A 22334-nucleotide genomic window follows, 5' to 3' on the forward strand; every position below is an offset into this window, starting at 1 on the left:
GGGACCCTCTCCAGAGCAGTGCTTCTCCAATTTGAATGGCACACAATTCACTGGGGTTCTATTAAAGAGCAGGTTCTGACTCAGCTGGTCTGGGGCGACTTTCATACCCCTTTTCCCCAGGTGCTGTTGCTGGTCCAGGGACCACACATTGAGTAGCAAGGGCATACAGCACTCACATGCCTCCACCACCATGCTTCCCAGCTGCTGTGTCCTTTGGTCCCAGATCCTTGGGTAAGAGGATGTGTTGACCTAATTTGAAGGCTAATTTCGTTCTTGGAGGGGAAGGAGTATTTTGAGAACAGTCAAAAGGGAGGCATATGTATGCCCAAACTGTAGGGTGGTGGTTCTACCTTGAGGCACAGGTTAACTGTGGCCCTATGACTTCTCCATCTGCCTCTGCTCCTTGCTCTGCTCCATCTCCACCATCTTCTTCCCACTCAGAGACTTGCTCCAACAACCCAAGGCTGGTTTTGATGAGGTTGTTATGGATGAGGTCCTGGGTTCCCATTAACCCAAAATCTACCAGAATGGGCACTGGCAGAAACCCTTCCAAGCAAGTCCAAGGACACCTGGCTTAGCACTCTTGTCCCTTCAGATATGGTTACCTCATTCCCATCTCTTGCCCCACAGAGCCCACAGAAATTAGCTATGAACACCAAAGCCTGTCTCCTTGGAGAAGCCCTCCCTATTTCCCGCACTCTGATTCTCCAACATCCTTGAAGTTCAAGGATTCTCCCCTAGATCTCAATGTGGACACCTGCTGGATCTCTTCTCTCAGGTTCACAACTATGGCCACACCTCCCCTCACTCCACTATCTTTGGTTGTAGTCACAACCAGGGACAGGGGTGCTCAGCCTGCTTTAGTCCTCCAGCCTCCACTAAGGCGAGCCCCTCTACTACACCCCCACCAGGCCACACAGGACCTCTTCACACTTTCTCCTCTCTGGGCAACAGGGCCTTTTAGCCTTGGCAAGCATGACCTGCACATCCTTCCCCAGCCACCCAGTGGGAAGGCAATTAGAAATTCATGGACAGAAAATGTACAGTGTTTCCTTTCAACTCTGGCAGAGCTAAGCAAATTCTCTGAAAGCTCTCAACAGAAGAGCATAATTGTGAGCACTGCCAGCACAGCCCCGGGGCTCAGACACTAAGCAACAGGCCTGTTCTTGATGCGTCGCAGGGTCCCCAAGTTTAGAATGGCCACTGTGGTGTCCAGAAGACCATGTCTTTTCATACTATTTAAGCTTTCCTCTTGAGATCATTGTAGATAATTCACGTGCACTTGTAAGAAAAATAAGAGAGATCCTGTGCACTCTTGACTGTTTCCCCCCAATGGGAGCATCTTCCCAAAACAGGGTTTGAGATGCTCTCCTAACCAGGATATCAACACTGCTGGTTTAGTCAAGGTACAGAGCATTTCACCACAAGGATGTCTCCCGTTGCTCTTTTTAGCCATGCCTACTTCTCTCCTGCTCTCACCCCCTCCCTAATCCATTCCTATGATTTTTGTCACTTCAGGAATCCTCACCCAGCATAACTCTCTGCAGTGTTCCAGATGTTGTTCATTATCATCAGTTCATTCCTTTGGATTGCTGGGTGGTGGGATGGATCCACCACAGCTTGTTTACGTATTCACCTGTCGAAGGGTATCTGGGTTGTTTCTGATTTTTGGCTATTCTAAACACCCCTGTTGTGAACCTCTGTGGGCAGAGTTTTGTGCAAACAGAAATGCCCAGGAATGCAACTGCTGAGTCATATGGGAGTTGTACGCTTCTTTCTTTAAGAAGCTGCCAAACTTTTCCAGGGTGGCTGTACCATTTCACAGTTTACCAGTTCAAGTGAAATATAGAAAACTTGCTTTTCTTTATATTATTCTATGCTCCTCCGTTTGCAATATAATTGCCTTAAATATCTCCTCTACATACATTTCAAAACACATCAGACTATGTTGTAATTTTTGCTTCAACTATTAAACATAATTGACAAAATTTGAGAGGATAGTCTAATGTATTTACCCATATTTTTGTTTTCCATGATCTTTCTTCCCCCCTGATTTTTTATTGTGTTCTGTTTAAAAAAACTTCCCTTAGCCATTCTTTCAAGGCAGGTCTGCTAATGACAATGCTCTTTGTTTTCCTTTGAGAATTATCTTGATTTTCCCTTCATTCTTAAAGGATATTTTCACAAGATCTAGAATACTGGATGGAGGGTCCTTTCCTTTTGGTACTTCAAAATTATTGTGCCTCTCTTTGTGGCTCCTGTGGGTTCTGATGTATTGTTCTGATGTATTGGTTCTAGCCAATATGCCATCATTCAAGTCACTTTCCTTTGAAGATCAGCTGTTCTCTCTCACTGTTTTTTTTTTTTTTAAGGTATTTATTTATTTATTCATGAGAAACGCAGAGAGAGAGGCAGATACAGGCAGAGGGAGAAGCAGGTTCCATGCAGGGAGCCCGATGCAGGACTTGATCCTGAGACCCCAGGATCATGCACTGGGCTGAAGGGAGGTGCTAAACCGCTGAGCCACCCAGGCGTCCTTCTCTCTCACCGCTTTTGAGATGTTTTTTTTCTTTGTCTTTATTTTTCAGAAGTTTGACTATGATGTGTCTCAGTAAGTTTCTTTGGGGTTAGCTCAGCTCATGCACCTCTAGATTCATATCTTTTGTCAAATCTACAAACTTTTCAGCTATTATTTCTCTGAGTACTTCTTTAGATCTACTTTTTCTTCTTCTTCTGGGGCTCTGATGACAGGAAGAACATAGGTCTTTCGTTATGTTTCCATGGGTCCCTGAAGTCCATGCAAATTTTTTTTTTTTTTGAGTCTCTTTTCTCTGTGTTGGTCAGATTGGGTAACATAGATTGTTCTATCTTCTGGTCCACTGGTTCTTTCTTCTATACCCTCCACTCTGCTGTTGAGGTTTTGTTGTTGTTGTTTTTAAGATTTTATTTATTTCTTCATGAGAAACACACAGAGAGAGGCAAAGACATAGGCAGAGGGAGAAGCCGGCTCCCTGCAGGCAGCCTAATGCGGGACTCGATCCCAGCACCCTGGGATCATGCCCTGAGCCAAAGGAAGACCCAGGTGCCCCGCTGTTGAGCTTTTTTATTTTAGTTATTATATTTTTTAATTCCCAATTCCATTTGGCTACCCTTTACATCTTCTATATCCTTGCTAAGACTTGTTTTTTTTTTCCATTGGTTTCATGTTCCTAATTGTTCATTTAAGTATTATTTTTTTTAAAGTTCTTAAATTTTTATTTATTTACTTGAGAGGGAAAGGGCAAGAGCATGATTATGAGCAGGGGGAGGGAGAGGGACAAGCAGATTCCCTGCTGAGCAAGATGTGGGGCTCAATCCCAAGACCCTGGGATCATACCTGAGCTGAAGGCAGTTGCTTAAGCAACTTAGCCACCCAGGGCCCCTCGTTTAAGTACTTTATCATGGCTGCTTTAAAACCCTCGTCAGGGCACCTGGGTGGCTCACTCCCGTTAGATATCTGCCTTCAGCTTGGGTCATGATCCTGGGGTCCTGGGATAAAGCCCCACATTGGGTTCCCTGCTCAGTGGAGAGTCTGCTTGTCCCTCTCCCTCTCCTCACTTGTGCTCTCTTGCTCATTCTCTCAAATAAATAAAATTGTTAAAAAAAATAAACTAGCTTCAGATAATTCTAACACCTGCTTTGAGTGCTGACATCTTTTCTCCTTCGGTTTGAGATCTTCCTGGCTATGTTGGTATGATGAGTGATTTTTTGATCGACACCTGGACTTTTTTGTGTGATATAATGAGACTGGATTTTATTTTTTATTTTTTATTTTTTTAATTTTTTATTTATGATAGTCACAGAGAGAGAGAGAGAGGTAGAGACACAGGCAGAGGGAGAAGCAGGCTCCATGCACCGGGAGCCTGACGTGGGATTCGATCCCGGGTCTCCAGGATCGCGCCCTGGGCCAAAGGCAGGCACTAAACCGCTGCGCCACCCAGGGATCCCGAGACTGGATTTTATTTAAATCTCTTTTAGGGCCCGGCCGGGTGACCCAGGGAACCTCACTGGACAGGGCGCCCCAGCCCCGGGGCAGGCGACGAGGAAGAGAGCCGCTGAGGAGAGAGTGGAGTGGACAGAGCTGTGGTCTAAGGAAAGAATGCACGTGAATTTCTGAGTGGTGACAGATGTCTCTTTGGCTGCCCAGGGACGTGGGAAGAGCAAGAAGGGAATGCTGGAGACAAGTCTGGGAAAGATGATGTGGAAGTCCTCACAAATGTGTGCATCTGTGTGCCTCATGTTAATGTCCACTGCAGAGGGGTCACCGAATGACAAAATGACTTGTTGCTTTGTCAGCTTCTGTCCTTGGCTACCCTTGTGCTTGGATGGTGGGCCCATGAATGGAACTGCCATGGTGGCAGCAGTGCTGGTTGTGTCTACTAGCGTGGGCTCTCTCTTATCAAGACTTGTGTAATTATTACTGTGGCTGAATTTCCGACCCCTGGTGTGGCACCATCCCTGGATGATTCAGTGACAAGTTGGTTTCAGCAGATCCTTTCCATCCAGAAGAGGGCATTGATTCATCCTTAATGGAAGTGACACCTGCTCTGGATGTGGGTTTGCTTTCCCATATCCACATATCCACAATGTCTTAGGGAAGTATCGCCATCCAGAACCTTCAAGAATGTTGGATTTACCCACATGGTATCATGCATAATATTACTTTGGATCAAAGAACTCATTTTACAATGAAAGAAAGATGACAACATTATGAATTGCCATGGGAGCCACTGCTTCTCTAATATCCTGAATTAGCCTCAAGCAGCCCATCTGTTAGAAAGATGGAATGTTCTCTTAGAGACTTAGCAAAGGTCCCAGCTCTGGGACAGTAGCCTGAAGAGTGGGATATATACCTTGATTTAAAGCCCAGTGTGAGGTGCTGGGCCCCAGCGGATACAACATATGGATCCAGGAACAGACACAGGCCTAAGAGCCCAGGATTGGGGAAATCTCTCACCGTCGCTCTCAGCGATCCGTTCGTAGAGTATGTGCATTCTGTCTCTAGCATTAAACTCTGCTACACGGGTAGGGGATATTCCATGATGGGACCTCCACTGGTTGGAGGGAAGGGCACCCATACCAGCCTCAGTGTGAACGTTCCATGAGGTCACTGAACTCATGCTTGTGAACCAGCAGAAAAAGGAGGGGATAATTGATTTCTTTTTTTAAAAAATATTTGTTTATTCATGAGAGACACGGGGGTGGGGCGGAGACACGGGCAGAGGGAGAAGCGGGCTCCATGCGGGGAGCCCGACGCGGGGCTCGATTCCGGGACCCTGGGGTCACGCCCTGAGCTGAAGGTAGACGTCCGACCGCTGGGCCACTCAGGCGTCCCGATAATTGATTTCTGATGATTGTGAGGAGATCGGGTCTCTGCTGCTTAGGGACCATCAAGAGCTTGCATGGGACTTTGAGGATTTACCTGGATCTATCTGGTTGCTTCCATGCCAAGCGATAACAGCGAAAAGCATTTTCATCGGCCTCAGCCTACCAAGGGCAAGAGAGGTTTCATGAGTAACCCCATGAAATGCTGGCTAAGGGCGAGAGAAATCTAGAATAGGCAGGGAAGGAAAATGAGTATCAGAGCCCCAGGAGCAGCTGCAGGAGTGTGGACTATTTTTGTTGTATCGAGGCTTGCATAGAGGCTGTGGCCAGGCTTCCTCTGGAAGACTCATGACAGATGGGACTTTCTGTGGTGCCCGAGTACATCTGAGGGATGTATGTGCTGCTGTGCTGACTGATGCCCTCGGCGCACCTTAAATCACAGAGGATCTGCAGAGCTACACTCTGGCACCTGCTGTGTGTCTTCAGCATCTGCCCTCCTCTGATGCCAGCACAGCCCAGGTGTCTGGAGGCGACCTCAGGGGCGGGGGACTGGAGGCAGTGGGTGAATAATGGGGCAGTCGCAGGAGGGCCGGTGAAGTCAGGGTTGTTCGCCGGAGCAGTGACCTCAGGAACACTGTGCTTTGGTTCCTCCTTTTCTTGCTCAGCCCCTCCCTCACTTCTGTTTCAGGAGATCAGCTCCTGAACAAACCACGTACGCCCAAGTCTTCGTCATAGGCTCTGCTTTCCAAAGAACCCAAACAAAGACACACCATAAAAGAACAAAGATTTTTGCCAATTTATATCCACAAAAAAAAAAAAAAAAAAAAATACTGGAGAATATGTGTGGGGATGGATTACAAGGATACAAAGCCAAGAACTAACTGTGGATTAGTTCAAATTTATTAACATGGGTGTAGTTACTCCAAAGAGATTTTGGATTCGGTGTTTTGGCTAAATCCTGGGGATTAGTTATAACTGTGCTTAGCTGGCTGAACGGAGCCTGGACTCTGGTGGCCAGCCCCGTGAGACGGTGAGAACGTGCTGGAGTGGATTTGTCGTGTGTATGTGGCCCCCAGTCTCCTCTGTTTGTTTCCCTTCATTAGTCCATTATGTTGATTTAAAGAATATGTTAGGTTACGTCATGGGGATGCCTGGGAGGCTCAGGGGTTGAGCGTCTGCCTCCGGCCCAGGGCGTGACCCCGGGGTCCCGGGATCGAGTCCCGCGTCGGGCTCCCCACAGGGAGCCTGCTTCTCCCTCTGCCTGTGTCTCTGCCTCTCTATGTGTGTCTCAGGAATAAATAAATAAAATCTTTAAAAACAAACAAACAAACAAAAAAAAAATCTCTTTTAGGGATGCCTGGGTGGCTCAGCGGTTGAGTGTCTGCCTTCGGCTCAGGTCCTGATCCTGGGATCTGGGATCAAGTCCCACATAGGGTTCCTTGTGGGGAGCCTGCTTCTCCCTGTCTGTGTTTCTGCACCCCCCCCCCCCGTGTCTCTCGTGAATAAATAAAATCTTAAAAAAATATTTTTTAAAAAATCTCTTTTAACTGGTTTTCCATGACACCACTGTGGCAGGGGAAAGGCAGGCGCTGTATCCTTCCTGACAAGTGAAGGGAGAAGTCTACTCCCCACTCAGCCTCCATCAATACCCCAGGCCAGCAGCTCCTCCTTACTGCTGGGTGGAGTTGGGAGTTGGGATTCCCCACGAGGTCTCCACTGACACTATGGTAGAGGTGGTAGTGTTATCACTGGGTTGTGAAGGTCCTGACCCTTCACCAGGTCTCCTCCCTCAGCAGGAAGGGGGTGGGGTCTCACAACAGCTGGTTGGAGATGGCACTCCAGGTCCAGGTTCCCCATGTGTTCTGCACCGACCCTGTGGGCAGGGGAGGGTCCTTCTTACTGTCCCGGAGTGGGAGGAATGAAAGTCCCAGCTCCCTACTTGGTCTCCTCTGGCATCACTTCAAATACAGGAAGGAGGACAACTCTTCATTACAGCCTGGCAAGGATGGAAGCCCAGGCTCCCCACTCAGCCTTTGCTGGCAGGGCCACAGTTTTCCCCGCAGTGTTTGTCTGGAATAGAGTAGTTATTGTCTGAAGGTTTGCTGTCTTATTAGATTGCCCTTTTCTTCATTCCCTGGCTAGAGGGAGCAGGTTTTTCTTGGGGCTTTTTTGTGTTCCTTTTGGAATTTCTAGTTTGCCAGCTTCCTTAGCTCCAAGTCTGGGATATATTTGGCCAAAAAACAGAACAAAAACCACAAAATGGAACTCACCACCATATGGAACTCACCTCTCCCAAAAGGAGAGGTCCTGGGTTTTGTTTTTAATATCCATAAGTTCAGACATCATGTTTATAGTTTCTGCTACTAATTCCCTAGTTGAAATGTTAGTTCTTTGGTTGGGTCCTTGACAAAATGGATTTCCTCTGAGGTAGAAATGTGATTTAGCTCTTGTTTTTACTGAGGATGCTGTGTAAGAATCTTTCCATGTCCTCAGATGATAACACCTTCAGGAGAAGTCTGGAATATGACAAAAAAGGCTTTTTTTTTTTCTCCTCTCTAGAAGGAAGTGGAATCCAGAATCTAGATTAGAGAGGTTATATGGCAAAGATAAAATGAACACTCAGTGAATGAATCAACAAATGAACAAATGCAGGACTAGCCAAAAACTAAAACTCTGTCTCATTGCTCTGTGCTTAGGGAAACTTGTCGGGTTATGCTACGGGTCCAGCTAAAGGAAATGGGTTCTTCATATACAATAGAGATGAAATATTCATTAGTACCACTCTTCTGGATAGCAATTTAGCCACACTTACTAAGGCTTAAGATGATTCAAACCTCAGTAATTCAATTTCCTCAAGAAGTGAGAGCATAGAAAAGACTTTATGCCCACACAGATATCACAATGTAACTATAACACCACATAGTAGAACATCCTAACTTGTTCCATAGTTTCTCAGCAAATAAGATTGACACCCAATCTACCCATTCAATGGAATAACCTAAACAGAGATCTTTCGACTCCTGCCCCTGAGGAGTCATCGAGTCCCTTTACAGCTCCTCCTGCCCCACAGCAATGAAGGGACTAAGACTCTCCAGCCAGACTGAGGAATGGGTGACTCCGTGTTAGGCACTTACTAGATGCTTTCTACATTTTCTCTCATTTTGTTAATCCTCTTATCCTCTCAGTAGGTTTTATTGTAGTTTGCTTTGTTATTGTTGTTGTTTTATATGAGAAACAAAATTTTAAGTTCATGGCTGAGAAGTAGCAGGCCTAGGATTCTGATTTGGGTCTGCCCAAGTCCAAAGCTTATGCTCATATAAGGCTGCCTCTCTTGGGTAGATTTATCTTCATTTTAGAGATACGGAAACTGAAGTACAGAGATGTTCCTTGTACATTCTGAAAAATCCTTGAGGTGAGCTATGAGAAGGCCACGGTATTTTTGTGTAGGAGATAGGAGGTCAAGGGGGGTATGCAAGGAATGTCTCTGTGTCCCTAAAAATCACAAGCTCCTCCCACTAGGGACATTTGCTAAACAGGCCCACAATGCTAGCATGAAATAATTACAATGAGATGCCAGCTGTGGAGGAGGAAGGTGTCCGTCTTGTCTATTTAATGGGGTGATTCTACCTTCTGAGGATCCGCTTCTCTCCCTCTCCAGATCTCAGTCCCTCCCCAGCAGCCAACAGTATGAGGCTCTTCCAACTGTGGGCCATTCATTAGATCCATCCAGAGGGGCAGCTCTGGATGAAGAAGAGCCAGCACAAGATCCAATGATCTGGTGGCGGGTGCAGGGGAGACTGAAGGCAATGGTTAACTTCCTTCATTCCCATTATTCCTCCTTCCTTCCCTCTTTCCTTCCTTCTTTCCTTTTCAAATAGTAGAACAAAATGTTATTCCCAAAACACCAGGGGAGACTGTGCTTTTTGTTTGGGCCTGGGAGGCTTCCAAAAATGCTACCTAATTAAACTCTCTGGCAAAGGAAAAACAGTCACCAGACTCCAAGAGAAAACACTGTATTTTCCTAAGCTAGACAAGGCTATCATAATCTGAACGTGGCCAGGAAAGAAAGGTCCAAAAAAGTGATTTCATTCAGAAGAAGAAATGCAGAAAAAGAGGAAAGTGACTGATTACTGGGAACCTACCCCTGCCCAAAGGAACAGGGCATAGCCAGGGAGAGTCATAGGACCTGTGGTGAAGTAGGTATATGTAAACATCTGTGTTAAATAAGCAAAACCTTCATGTGGGAGGAAAAGACCCCTACATGGACAAAATCAACTGCTCTTTATTTTGTTTCATCAGTTTTATTGGTCATATATCCATGATTCATTATATAAATCTTTCAAAATAACTAGATATTACAAGAATAGTTTACAATTCAGCTCTCATTGCACAAATACTTGATACAGGAAAACATTTTTACAAATACGTATGTTTTCTTATAAGAATACTTTTTTTAAAGATTTTATTTATTTATTCATGAGAGACAGAGAGAGAGAGAGAGAGAGAGAGGCAGAGACACAGGCAGAGGGAGAAGCAGGCCCCACGCAGGGAGCCTGATGTGGAACTCGATTCCGGGATTCCAAGATCACACCCTGGGCCGAAGGCAGGTGCTAAACCGCTGAGCCACCCAGGGATCCCCTTATAAGAATACTTTAATAAAGAAAATAAGTCTGTATACATCTTACAGCAAATTCTATGCAGTTTTTTCCCCATTCAACCCTCGTTTTGGGTTTTCCATCCCAGCACATCCATCCCATTCAATAAATCAAATTATAATTTGCTGTTGTTTCTCATTTTCAACCATTATTGAAATTCATTCTGTTAAAGAGTTTTTAGGTTTCTTTTTCTCATCTTTCCTGATTGGAAAGAATTCACATAATTAAGCTAGAAGAGGTAATTTAAACACCATTCCTTCTAATGTAGTTGGCGGCAGTTGGTGCCTGGTGATCTCACTCCTCACTTACACAAGTCCAGGTAAGTAGTTTTACCCCACCACTGCACCAAGCAGAAGGGATATAGTCCTTGCATTCCTAATAGTTTCTAAACTGCAAAAACAAACCCCAGAAATAAGGGTTAAATACAAATATTAAGAAAGCTAAAACATTTGCTAATGATTAGAATAAAGACACTTTTAAATTCAAGGTCTCTTCTAAGTTGAAGAAAACCTAAAAGAAAGGATGTGGCAGTAGTTCTATAAAATACTGAAAAGCGAAAAAATGTCAATCACTTAGGTCAATGGTGTGTTATTTCCAAAGTGCCATAAGAGATGGAATTTTAGACTCTACGGCTAGCTGAACTCAGGATCTGGCATCCTTCTTATGCAGTGGCTTTGAGTAGCCTAATAGTCCCCTGCTCGGGGGCACGTCACCATTCAGGCTGCAGGGGAACTTTTCAGAATACTGAGCACGTTTACCCGAAAAGACAGGATCCACCAGGGGAAACATTTGGCATTTATGCTATTCACTGTTACTGAAGTGTGTCCACTCGGCAAAGCTTGTCTTACTTTTCAGGTAGCATGAATGAAAACCAAGAGACTAGCAGTATTCTACAGCCAAGTTCCTGAGTACTACGCTCTAATTATCCAATATTTTAAAAGGATTCTTTAATCAAGCCCTTGTCCAGTAAGAGATTTAACAGTACTTTGGGACTGCAATATGTCCCATTTCTATTTCTCTTGATTTCTTTCTCACCCCAGTGTAATAAACTGCTACAGGTTTTTACCAAAATACGGTAGCAGTAATTGGAAAGGAGTTTTTCTGGGTTTTTTTGCTTTGTTTTTTTGTTTGTTTGTTTTGTTGTTTTTTTGTTTTTTTTGTTTTTTTTGGAAAGGAGTTATTTTGAATTACCAAAAGTATTCAATCACATTATAATGGGTCACATTTGCATATAACTAATGGCCAAACAATGTCTACTGCAGTGATTTTGCAAATTCAGCATAGTCAATGTATCCATCATTGTTCTTGTCATCGTCTCTCAGAACACCATCTATTAAGTTAATCAGTTCAGCTTCACTCACTGGTGGGGCCTGTTTCCCTTCCTACAAAATACAAAGCAGACAATGATGAGTCACACATTTTACCAGAAGTGCTTAGTTAATGTCCAAAATGTCCGTGCTTGTATGTCCACAAGCTCCTTTGGTGTAGTACATAGCTACTTCTAAGAATCCACAAATCACCTATCAGATAGTCAATTCACAACAACTCAAGTTAAAAAGAAAGATGCAATCAAAGTAGGCCCTTGCTTATTAGTTTTAAAAGTTGCTTTTCATTCTTTTCTAATTACAAATGTAACATATGTTCACTGCAGAAAGGTAGGTCTGGCTCACACAGAATGATGAGGTTCCTAATTCCCACAAACCCACAAAGTGGTCTTAGAGAAAAGCTCACAACCCAGGCTCTCCAGAGGGTCAGCTCTGGACGCAATGTGCCCTTGTAAAGCGCAAGCAGTCTGTACCAGACAGCATCTTGGGGTCAGAACAAGAGGAAAGAGCTGCCGACCAGAGGAAGTGGATATAATCTTGGAGGTGAGGGTACCCTCTTGGGGGTGAAGGTGCCCTGCTCCAGAAGCAGATAGAGTGGAGCTGGCTGTGCTGAGTGCTAACACTGTCCATCTAGGCTGATTCTTCCTATGGCACCTCTCCCACGTGCACCCTTTGCTCTCCTACCGCCACCACCAGCCTCGCCTGCCAGGACTGCTGAATCACAATTTCTCCCCCTGATGCAAGTCTTCCCATGCCCATCACTCTGCCTCCCACAGCAAATGATCTTCCCGTGATAGTGCCTATTCTCCTGCACAAAGCCATCGGTACTCCCTGCCACCTTCAAAGCAAACCCACACCTGCTCTTCCGGCAGACAACGGGAGCACACACATCGTCAGCTCTGCCCCTCTTCCTCTCTATGGACTGCAGTGTGGCAGAGCAGGACAGACACTAGACCAGGAGATGCACCATCTCGACTTCAGTGCCCTCACCAGTAACATGGGGGTAACATATGCACCTGCCCTGGCTACTCACAGGCTGTGGCAAAGATCAATCAAGCTCTCTAACCCACTTGACAGACACTAGACCAGGAGATGCACCATCTCGACTTCAGTGCCCTCACCAGTAACATGGGGGTAACATATGCACCTGCCCTGGCTACTCACAGGCTGTGGCAAAGATCAATCAAGCTCTCTAACCCACTTGAAAGTGCTCTGGAAACCGTCTCATATGGAGCACGTATAATATCACACGAACCCTCAATTTCTCCTGAGTCCCTCGATCCCTTGGTCCCTTGGTTCGCCACTCTTCTCAATAAAACTTCTCCCCCCCCCAAAAAAAAAACAAACAAAACTTCTCCCCTGCTCTGAATTTCAATGTGATCTGTCCTTTAGGTGCTGGTTCTCAGACTCCAGTGCATGGCAGAAATGCCTATAGCACTTGTCAGAGAAACAAGGCCCTGGGGGAATTCAGCCTCAGAGGTCACCCTTTGTGAGAAGGGGCTACGAATAGGAAGTGGCGAGCAGAAAAAGAAGATGCAAGGACAGCACAGTCATCAAGGCTAGGGACTGAACGGCCAGGGCCGGGTTAGGGGGTGGGGTGCAGGAAGAAGGCTTTCCAAGACTATCCACTAAGCCACAGCTGACCTACCTCCTTATGGACATGAGTGATGGCTGTGGAGAGTTCTAGGCCGTCAAGCAAATTATTGCCATCATAATCATGCATTTTGAAATAATGGAGCTGCAGTTCTTGTGGGGACATCTCTGCTTCTGGTTTGTTGATGACACCTTCTAGATGCTCCATGATATGCCTAAAAACCAATAGTTAGACTCAGACCTTTCAGCAGCAACCCCGGGATCATCCCCAAACCTTAAGGACTGAAAAATTCAAGATCGGAAAGTTCACCCATCCCAGAAAAACAAACAAGAGAGACAGAGCACACTCAAGGATGATAGATACAGGCAATGCCATAAAAGGGGCAGGGAAAGAATCAAACAGTTCACCTGTTAAGCTGGCAAGACTATGGGTGTTCTTCCCTCTCCATTATTAGAATGCTGTTCTAACACTTTCAGGGGCTAACAACTAAAATAAGTTTTTTTGAACCAATTTTAAGATAATAAATAATGTGTGAGGCTAACTGGCCCACGACAAAAGTTGCAACAAATAATTCATGTTTAAATGGGCCAATAAGAAAAGAAAACTGTCTGGTCAGTCAAGAAACTTCAGTTCTATCCTGCCACTACTACTGGTGTATACGTGTGTGAGAATATGTGCGTACACATACACACACGAGTATGAATGTGCGTGTGGTGGGGGTTTGTCTGTATGTCTGCTTGTGGTGAAAGAGAGAGACAAAATGAATTCAGGCAAGTCATTTATCCCATCTAGGCCTCAAGATCCTCCGTCTATGAAATGATGGAAAAAAGACTGCCTGATTTACAGGTGGCTCTAAGGAGTAAGCATCATCCTTGAAAAATGTCAAGGAGTTGTAGAAATAGAAGGGAGAGCGCATGGAGGGAGCCATTACAGCTGGCCATAGGCTGCAGCTGCAGGGGGAGGCCCTGGGCCCCCAGCCCTGGCTGGATACGTACTCTTGGTCGTGCACTGTATTCTTATCCAGGCCCACGCTGCCGGGATGGGAGAAGCTGGCCCCAGGTTCCTCGGCCCCAGCCCCTGGAGCACGGAAGGCCCAGAGCAGGCCACACAGGAAGGGGGTTCTGAGCAGCCACAGGGATCTCATGGTCGCCGGTACCTGGGAGGTGGGGAACATAGAAGGTACACGTGAAAACACCAGAGCTAAGGTTCTTTCAAAATGTGACGACACAGTGTGCTCCTGGGGAAGGATCTGTAAAAGGAACAAGACTGGGGAACAGATTGTCCAACTGGGCCCTCCAAGTCCCCATCAGTTGAATCAAGGGGGTTGGGAAGGCTCCACATTTTCTGAAGTTCCTTCAAAGTGCCAAGTAACTCAATGAGAGCTTAAAGGGACGTGAAGAGTATTCCTGCCTACAAGAAGCTTACAGTCTGGTAAAATACTTCCTATGGAAAGAACTAATAAGGCAGAAAGTGAAGTGTCCTAAAGAAAAATAAAACTGAAAGTTCAGAAGAAGAAATTTCCTGTGGGTGAGGGTCAGGGAAAGCTGACAGACCTGGGACACTTCAGTTGGGCCTGGACAGACAAACACGCACTGGATGTGTGGGGACTGAAGGACTAAGGCAATGGTGTGAGCACAGAATCAGGTCAGATGAGTGGGAAAGAAACTCCAAGCGGCTTAGTTGAGGGGGGAGCCTAGAGGCCATGAAGCCGGCAGAACAGAGGAAAACAGGACACAGAGACTGACCAGCCATTTTGGGATACGGCTTTGCACACCAGGCCAAGGAGGCTGTAGTTGCTGGAGGATGAATAGACGCCACTGCGCATTTGTGCATGGTGCAGGAGACCAGAGCTTAGTTTCAGAATGGCTCATCCAGCAGCACACTGGGAGCAAGGTATTTAGGGGAGCAAGACCAGAGGCAGGAATGTGATAGTTGAGGAAAGCAAAGAAGCGGGTCACATCAAGGCCTACAGTTGGGGACAGAGAAGACCACATTAACCCTGCCTTGTCCGCCTCCCAGGACGGTGACAGAGACAGGTAAACTAACCGCTGTGAAAGAGCAATGGAAAGAAGAATTACAGAGACATTAGGATGCCATCAAGTACTCCCGGAGTTTGGCTAGACCTGGAACTGTGGCCAACCAGGCACAGTCAGCTCCCCTGCCAGCTCCTGAGGACAGGAGTACTTTGTTCCCAGAATTCCTCACCAAGGCGCAGGCAGGCCTCTATTAACTGTTAGACTAAAATTCCCAGTCCTTTCGGGGGCTTATAGACCAACCTCAAAAAGGAAGATGAAGGACCACCAAGAGTCCTCCACACCAACACCAAGTCTACACATCCACCTTCCAAAAGGCAGTGGCAGATTCTGTGGGTAACAAGGGCCAGTGATTTCTAACGGGCCAACTAGAGCCATCCCCCCAAACCGACAGCAGGAAAGAGAAAGCTCCAGGTGCTGCTCATTCCCTCGCACCCACCACCCACAGAGCTCACTCCAAAGTGGCTGCTACCTCCAAGCCCTGCACCAGGGACTGAGAAGTAGCTGTGCTATAATCCATCACCATCCCAAAGGGTGAGACTCTGGGAGAATGCCATTCCTACAATCGTCAGGAATATTTCCCAAACCCCTTTTACCTATCAGCAGTATCCACTCCCACAGTCCTCTCCCTAAAGAAATGACCATCACTGGGAAGAAACTTCCAGGGTGCCAAAAAGCAGCATCTAATCTTATCACTGTATAGGGACATCATAATGCAATGTCATACTTAACAATAAGAGATCTTTAATACGCATTTAATAAAGAGCAGACTGCACAAGACTGTAAAGAATAATTTTGTATTCCATACACAGAACAATGACTAAAAACTGTTAAAGATTATCTTTTGAATTATGAGGTGTGATTCTGATTTTTCTTTTTTACTTTTCTATGAATTCTAAAGTTTCTACTAAAAACATGTTTTTTTTCTTTACAAATATGTATTTTAATGTATCCCATCATTTTGTTCCAATAGGTATGGATGGAATTTTTTAAAGGGGGGGCTTTCATTTAATTCCTATCTCTGGAAAATAATTCAGGAACAGAAACTACATTCCCAGTTTTACCAAATAAAAGTGTACAGAACGTGACAAGGCCACTGCCATTGTACCCGGTACCCGAAAACAAGGTCTGAAGTTACTCCCAGCAAGTGACTGCCAGGCCAGAGTAGCGCAGCTTGGTCTTAGTATGCACCTTTACAGTTCTGGGGTAGGAGAGACCAGAGAGGGAAGCCACTTTCTCCCAAGCATCCTAGACTCATGCACAGTATACATCTCTTTCTCCAGCAACCCCTCTTCAATTCTGAGTCTGCTGGGGATCCCTGGGTGGCTCAGCAGTTTAGCCCCTGCCTTTAGCCCAGGGCGTGATCCTGAAGCCCCAGGATTGAGTCCCACATCAGGCTCCCTGCATGGAGCCTGCTTCTCCCTCTGCCTGTGTCTCTGCCTCTGTCTCTGTCTCTCCCTGTGTCTCTTGAGAAAAAATAAATAATAAAATCTTAAAAAAAACATTCCGAGTCTGGTTTAGGCGTTCTTCCCATATGCTCCCCAGTACCTCCCTTCAGAAGAGTCCTGCCTGACAACTGCTGTGAATGCATCCTTGAGAACTGCCTGATTACTTGTCAGTGCTCCCTGTTGGACTGTGCTCTACGAGGGCAGGGACTGAATCCACATTCCTAGCATCAGGCACAGTGCCTGGCACAGGGGCTGGCAGTTCTCAGCCCATGGGGCAATAGTCCTTAGAGGCTAAAGGGGGATTTCCACCTTCACAGATATGCTGCCAAGTTTTGATGTCAATGTAACTGAGCATAAAACCTTTTTTTGAAGATCTGACAGTTGAGTGATCAATGAACCATTTCCTATAACTATGTGGTTGGAAGCTTAATATATCAAATTGAGTATATGGAGGAGGGATAGGCTCTATTTAAATGGCACCAAAAAGCAACCAAGTGATAATTAATACAGTAACTAGGAGTCCACATTATCCCTTCTTCAAGGGAAGCAGAATAAAGGCCAAGTACCACTGGTTTGGAACATGATTCATCTCGGTCTACTGTAGCAGGTTTCTAACAGAATACAACAAAAGCCCAATCTACAAACACAGAGGAGCAACAAATTAACGGGTCACATTCAAAAAGAAATATAAGCGGGATCCCTGGGTGGCGCAGCGGTTTAGCGCCTGTCTTTGGCCCAGGGCGCGATCCTGGAGACCCGGGATCGAATCCCATGTCGGGCTCCTGGTGCATGGAGCCTGCTTCTCCCTCTGCCTGTGTCTCTGCCTCTCTCTCTCTCTCTCTGTGACTATCATAAATAAATAAAAATTTAAAAAAATACTTAAAAAAATAAAAATAAAAAAAAAACAAAAAGAAATATAAGCAACTCCCCTTTGCCTGAAGAACATGATGTATCACCCATGCTTCAATGACTTAGTTCAAGGCCATGAGCAAACAGCCTGGTAGATAAGCCCCAGCAGTTCCCAAGTTCATCGCCTTCTTTGGGAAATTGTGAAGGCCAGACTGGAAAAAAAAAAAAAATCTAAAGGAGAGACTTTTGAAGGTGACTTCAGAACCCAACCCATGCTTTGAGACATCCTTCACAAGGAGAAGCCTCAGTCCCAGGAGTTTGGTGCCTGATGATGCTCAGAGGTTGGTGTTTTGCAGTGCCTGGAGTGTGACGGGGCTCCCCTCGCTGATGCAGCAGCCTCTTCCAGGCCCAGAGCCTTTGCTCCCACCGTTCCATTCATCCAGCCTCCCTTTCACTTCCAGGTCCCATTCACAGGCATCTCGGGATTGTTCCAGCCACACCAATCATTCTCTCCTCCAGCCTCAGTATGCAGCCTCTCACGACGTACTGTTCTCTTTCCCCCCCTCTGTGAAGGCCAGGAGCCTATCTTATCTGTCTCTCCCTGACTCTACCAATCATAAAGTACAAAGCTGACCCAAGAATGGCACACCTTCAAGTCTGATTCAGGGCAGTGGGTTTTGGCACCTAGATATGTTTCCCTATCACAGACCTGGCCTAAGTTGGAAAAATAACTTTTCTTTGGAGCTCTCCCACTAGGGCTGGCCTGGCCAGCTTGGCCCACCCTCTCCTCTCATTGTGTCGCTGGCCCTATCGGCATGTAAGAGTTTGGAGCCAGCCTTCCTCCCATAAAGACTGCAGCAGCTGTTAGCAGCTTTTCTCTCATGCTGGGGCCCTCAGTCAATTCAAACTCAAAGCAGCCACACTCACCAATATCCAGACATCCTGCACCCAAAGTCAGTGCCAAAGAAAAACTCCCAACACTACTTCCCATTTACCACTGCTATGGTCCTGGACTGAAGGCAAGAATAGAACCAGGTTCCTGGGCCAAAGAAATTGCTACATGGGCTTGGGGTTGAGAATTGGTTCTGAAAAGCAGGGTATTTTTAATAACTTGATCTACAGGTTTGTTCGGGGAGCCCACAGAGCACCAGGCTTCATTTATGCATTCAACCAACACACTTTTTACTAACAGCTTGGTGCCACACAAGGCGCTGAGGACAGAACTGTGATTCAGATGGGCTCCCCTCACACTGATCACAGCCTGGTGGAAAAGAGAGACCAGTAAACAGACACCCATGGAGTACCGCAGGTACGCCGACACACACCTGGAGTAACACAGGAAGGACAAGAAGGATCTTTTTCAAAGTACACAGTACTTCAGGTAGAACGAAAATAACGTAACCAACACCTAAGCCTGTAAGAAACTCGGTCCAGTCCAGGAACTCAAAAAAGGCTCAATAAGGTTGAAGACACAGTAGAGGCAGATGGAAGGATATGATTATCTTCTCTGAATAACTCTGCAGACCTGCAGGGAACGGACACCTTGTATCCTAGGATAAGCAGGAAGAACACCTGGTCCACTCGATAGGGGGTGGGGGTGGGGGGAGGTTGCTTGGCCAGAGGACCTGATCCATGGAAGCAGGGTGGGGAAGAGAACTGAGGCAAAAACAGCGAAAAGAGGGCAGCCCGGGGGATCCCTGGGTGGCGCAGCGGTTTAGCGCCTGCCTTTGGCCCAGGGCGCGATCCTGGAGACCCGGGATCGAATCCCACGTCGGGCTCCCGGTGCATGGAGCCTGCTTCTCCCTCTGCCTATGTCTCTCTCCTCTCTCTCTCTCTGTGACTATCATAAATAAATTTAAAAAAATTAAAAAAAAAAAAAAAAAAAGAGGGCAGCCCGGGTGGCTCAGCGGTTTGGCGCTGCCTTCGGCCCGGGGCCTGATCCTGGAGACCTGGGTTCGAGTCCCGCGTCGGGCTCCCCGCGTGGAGCCTGCTTCTCCCTCTGCCTGTGTCTGCGTCTCTCTCTCTCCCTCTCTGTGTCTATCATGAATAAATAAACAAAATCTTAAAAATAAAAAATAAAACCATCACTGTGGCTTTGCAGTACGCAGCAAACTGCAGAGGATCAAGAGGCGCAGGGGACCAGCCGGGAGGCTGCCTGCGGGAGCTCAGACGGTGGACTGACCTCGCTCGGCGGAGGGACGGTCGGGCGATCGCGGCGACGCTCAGGGGCGACGTGGGAGTCGCCAGGGGCGCCGCTGGGCGGGGGGAGGGCGCTCAGGTCTCTGGGCTGCGCAGCGGAGCCTGCGGCTGTCGTGCCCGCGAAGGGCGCGCGGGAGAGGGGCGCTTCCCCGCCTTCCCCCGGGACCTGTGTGCTGTCCCGGCCGGCGGGAGGCCGGGGCACCCGAGGCAGGCGGAGCGCGCCGCCCCAGGCCCCGGGCCCCCGGGCCCCCGGGCAGGTGCTCCAGGAGGGCAGAGCCCCGCCCCGGCTGCAGAGCCCCCGCCGGCCAGTCCCAGCACAGGGGGCTCTGCTCCCGGCGGCCGACCCCCACCCCGGCTGGCATCCCGCCCCGCAGCGGGCCCCACCGACCTCCTTCCCCAGGCTCGGGTCGCGAGCCTCAGACGCCGAAGCCCGGCCTCCGCTGCGCCCGGGGTTCCAGGCAGGTCTCCAGACGCGAAGCCTTCCGGCGTGAGCCTCGCCAGCCCCCGTCGGCGGACCGCGGCCCCCCGGCCCCGCCCCCGGCCCCGCCCCCGCCCCGCCGTGCGCACGCGCGCCCCCTCTGCCCGCCCGTCGGCGCCGCGGAGCCCCGCCCCCGCCCCCGCCCCGCCCGGCGCCCGGCCGCGGACCGCTCGCGAGGGTCCACGTGTCGCGGGCTCGAGTCCAGCGGAGGCCGTTCCTCTGCCTGCCCTCCCCGGCCACAGGCGGCTCGGGCTGGCGGGCCCCCGGCGCCTCCAGGGTTGCTGGGAACGCGGTCCTGCGTGGGGCCCGGATGGCTAACGCGGATGGTCGGAGGCTGCGGCCGGCGCGCAGTGGGCCCCCACCTGGACAGGTTCCTCGGTGCCCCCGACTGCAGGTTGGGACGAAACATCATGGGAGCCCGAATTACTCCGCTGATGAGCCGCCTCGGAGATGCTGGGACTCCACGGCCTCTACCTCCAGCCCCTGCTTGCTGTATTCCACCAGCCGCATCATCGGTAACCTTTACGTCCTATTTATTATACGAGGCCCGCCAAGATTTTAGGGGCAGCCCCGTTCAAACACCACCTTCCTTGTGCAGTTCGCGGCATCACCTGCTCTTAGTAGAAGACAAAGCACTGCAAAACCACAACAGACGCACAGACAAAAGAAACCATAAACCCCGCATAATCCTCCTCTTCCAACTACCCCCCCCCCCCACGACTTGTTGTTCCGTGAATATCTACTGGCCAGATGGGTAAAGGAATGTGAGACTGTCATTTTTTTTTAAAGATTTTATTTATTTATTCATGAGAGACACAGAGAGAGAGAGAGAGAGAGAGGCAGAGACACGGGCAGAGGGAGAAGCAGGCTCCATGCAGGGAGCCCGACGTGGGACTCGATCCCGGGTCTCCAGGATCACATCCCGGGCTGCAGGCGGTGCTAAACCGCTGAGCCACCAGGCTGCCCCGAGACTGTCTTTTTTTTTTTTTTTTAAATCTCCTCTTCCCACTTCTTTTCCTAAAGATACAAAATCATTTTTTCGTGAGTCTGGATCCAGAAAGGGAGAGACTGGGAGAGAAAGAAAGGTTAAGTAAGTGGATGAACCCAGAACCCTCCCTGCATTCTGCGTTATTTAGCAGATCAGGGCCTTGAAAGTTGGCCAAGGTAACCGCCATTGGCAGTGCCTCATTCTTTCTCCCATCTTCATCTGAGAATGAAATGTCAACCCTCCGCCCAGAGAAAAATCCCAGGATCCCAAAGTCCCTGAAGAAACTTTTAATTCAAGGCCCCCTTCTTCTTTCCTTACTCTGAAGTTGGACCTAGCTCGTTCTTCAGCCCTGCATCTGCCATCCATCCATTCTTTCATTTGCTCATTTATTTATTGATCCGGTAACATTTCTTGAGTACTTCCTATGTCCTAGACTGCTCTAGCAGCTACTGGATACACAAGACATGGCCCTGTGCTCTGATTCTGTTTGCCAATACTCCCGCTTTTTCTGTGGATCTTACCCTCTATCTCTCTCTCGAGTTACAATTGCTTTCTATAGATGATTCCCATCATCATTGAAGCTTGTTCTCTGGTTTCTTCGCCACCAAGCTACTGCAACTGCTATCTCCATGCAAATCCAGTGGCCCCTTCTGTTTTTGCTTGCCCTCTCAGTACTATTCAACAGTCAACCACTCCCACTTTGAAACACTTTCTTCTCTTGTTTTCTGACATCATGCCCTCTCAGTCCTCCTACCTCACTGGCTATTCTTTCTTGGGTTCTTTTCACTGGTTTATCTTCTGCTCAACCTATAAATATCAAAGTGCCCAGGGTTCAATCCTGAGTCCCCTTCTCTATCTACCCACTCTTCTCATGTGATTTCATCTAGTCCTGTGGATTTAGGTACCATTTATGAGCAGGTGACTCCCAAATTTTCTCTAACAATGACCTTCTCCTGTAATTCCTAATGCTAAAAAAAAAAAAAAAAAAAAAAAAAAAAACTGCATACTTGACATCTTTACGTGAATGCCTAATTGGCATCTCAAAACCTGCCTACCCCCAAGTTAATTTTCATCCCCAAACATGTACGTCTCTGTTTTGTCCACGTTAGTGAATATCATTGCCATCCATTCTGTTGTTCAAGCCAAAATTCCAGGAGCTACTCTTATTTTTTTTTAATTTTTTTTATTTACTTATGATAGTCACAGAGAGAGAGAGAGAGAGGCAGAGACACAGGCAGAGGGAGAAGCAGGCTCCATGCACCGGGAGCCCGACGTAGGATTCAATCCCGGGTCTCCAGGATCGCACCCTGGGCCAAAGGCAGGTGCCAAACCACTGCACCACCCAGGGATCCCCAGGAGCTACTCTTATTTCACCCCCAGCTCTACTGAAGTATAATTGAT

The 22334-nt window shown here is 47.7% G+C and overlaps 2 protein-coding genes across 5 annotated transcripts in view; one reads left to right on the forward strand and one right to left on the reverse strand.

Annotated features, from left to right (window-relative positions):
• Positions 1–9645: 9645 nt before the first annotated feature.
• On the reverse strand, positions 9646–20006 carry MCFD2 (multiple coagulation factor deficiency 2, ER cargo receptor complex subunit). Of its 2 annotated transcripts, none has more exons than XM_049115868.1 (4): positions 19856–20006; positions 13934–14094; positions 12993–13152; positions 9646–11401 (listed from the first exon to the last, which is right to left on the reverse strand). In XM_049115868.1, the coding sequence occupies exons 2-4, from the start codon at positions 14080–14082 to the stop codon at positions 11273–11275; spliced, it is 438 nt and encodes a 145-aa protein (XP_048971825.1). In that variant the 5' UTR covers positions 14083–14094; positions 19856–20006; the 3' UTR covers positions 9646–11272. The 2 variants fall into 2 exon arrangements, with proteins under 2 accessions (XP_048971825.1, XP_048971826.1); XM_049115869.1 differs by having other exon boundaries at positions 19852–20006.
• Positions 20007–20132: 126 nt separating this feature from the next.
• Positions 20133–22334, forward strand: part of TTC7A (tetratricopeptide repeat domain 7A) — a 144615-nt gene continuing 142413 nt past the window's right edge. For all 3 annotated transcript variants that reach the window (XM_025466022.3, XM_035696196.2, XM_035696198.2), the window contains exon 1: positions 20133–20460. In XM_025466022.3, coding sequence (XP_025321807.3) covers positions 20256–20460 — 205 coding nt within the window. In that variant the 5' untranslated portion in view covers positions 20133–20255. The remainder of the gene's footprint in view (positions 20461–22334) is intronic.

This window comes from Canis lupus, chromosome 10 (genome assembly GCF_003254725.2).
Source record: "Canis lupus dingo isolate Sandy chromosome 10, ASM325472v2, whole genome shotgun sequence".
NCBI lineage: Eukaryota > Metazoa > Chordata > Mammalia > Carnivora > Canidae > Canis > Canis lupus.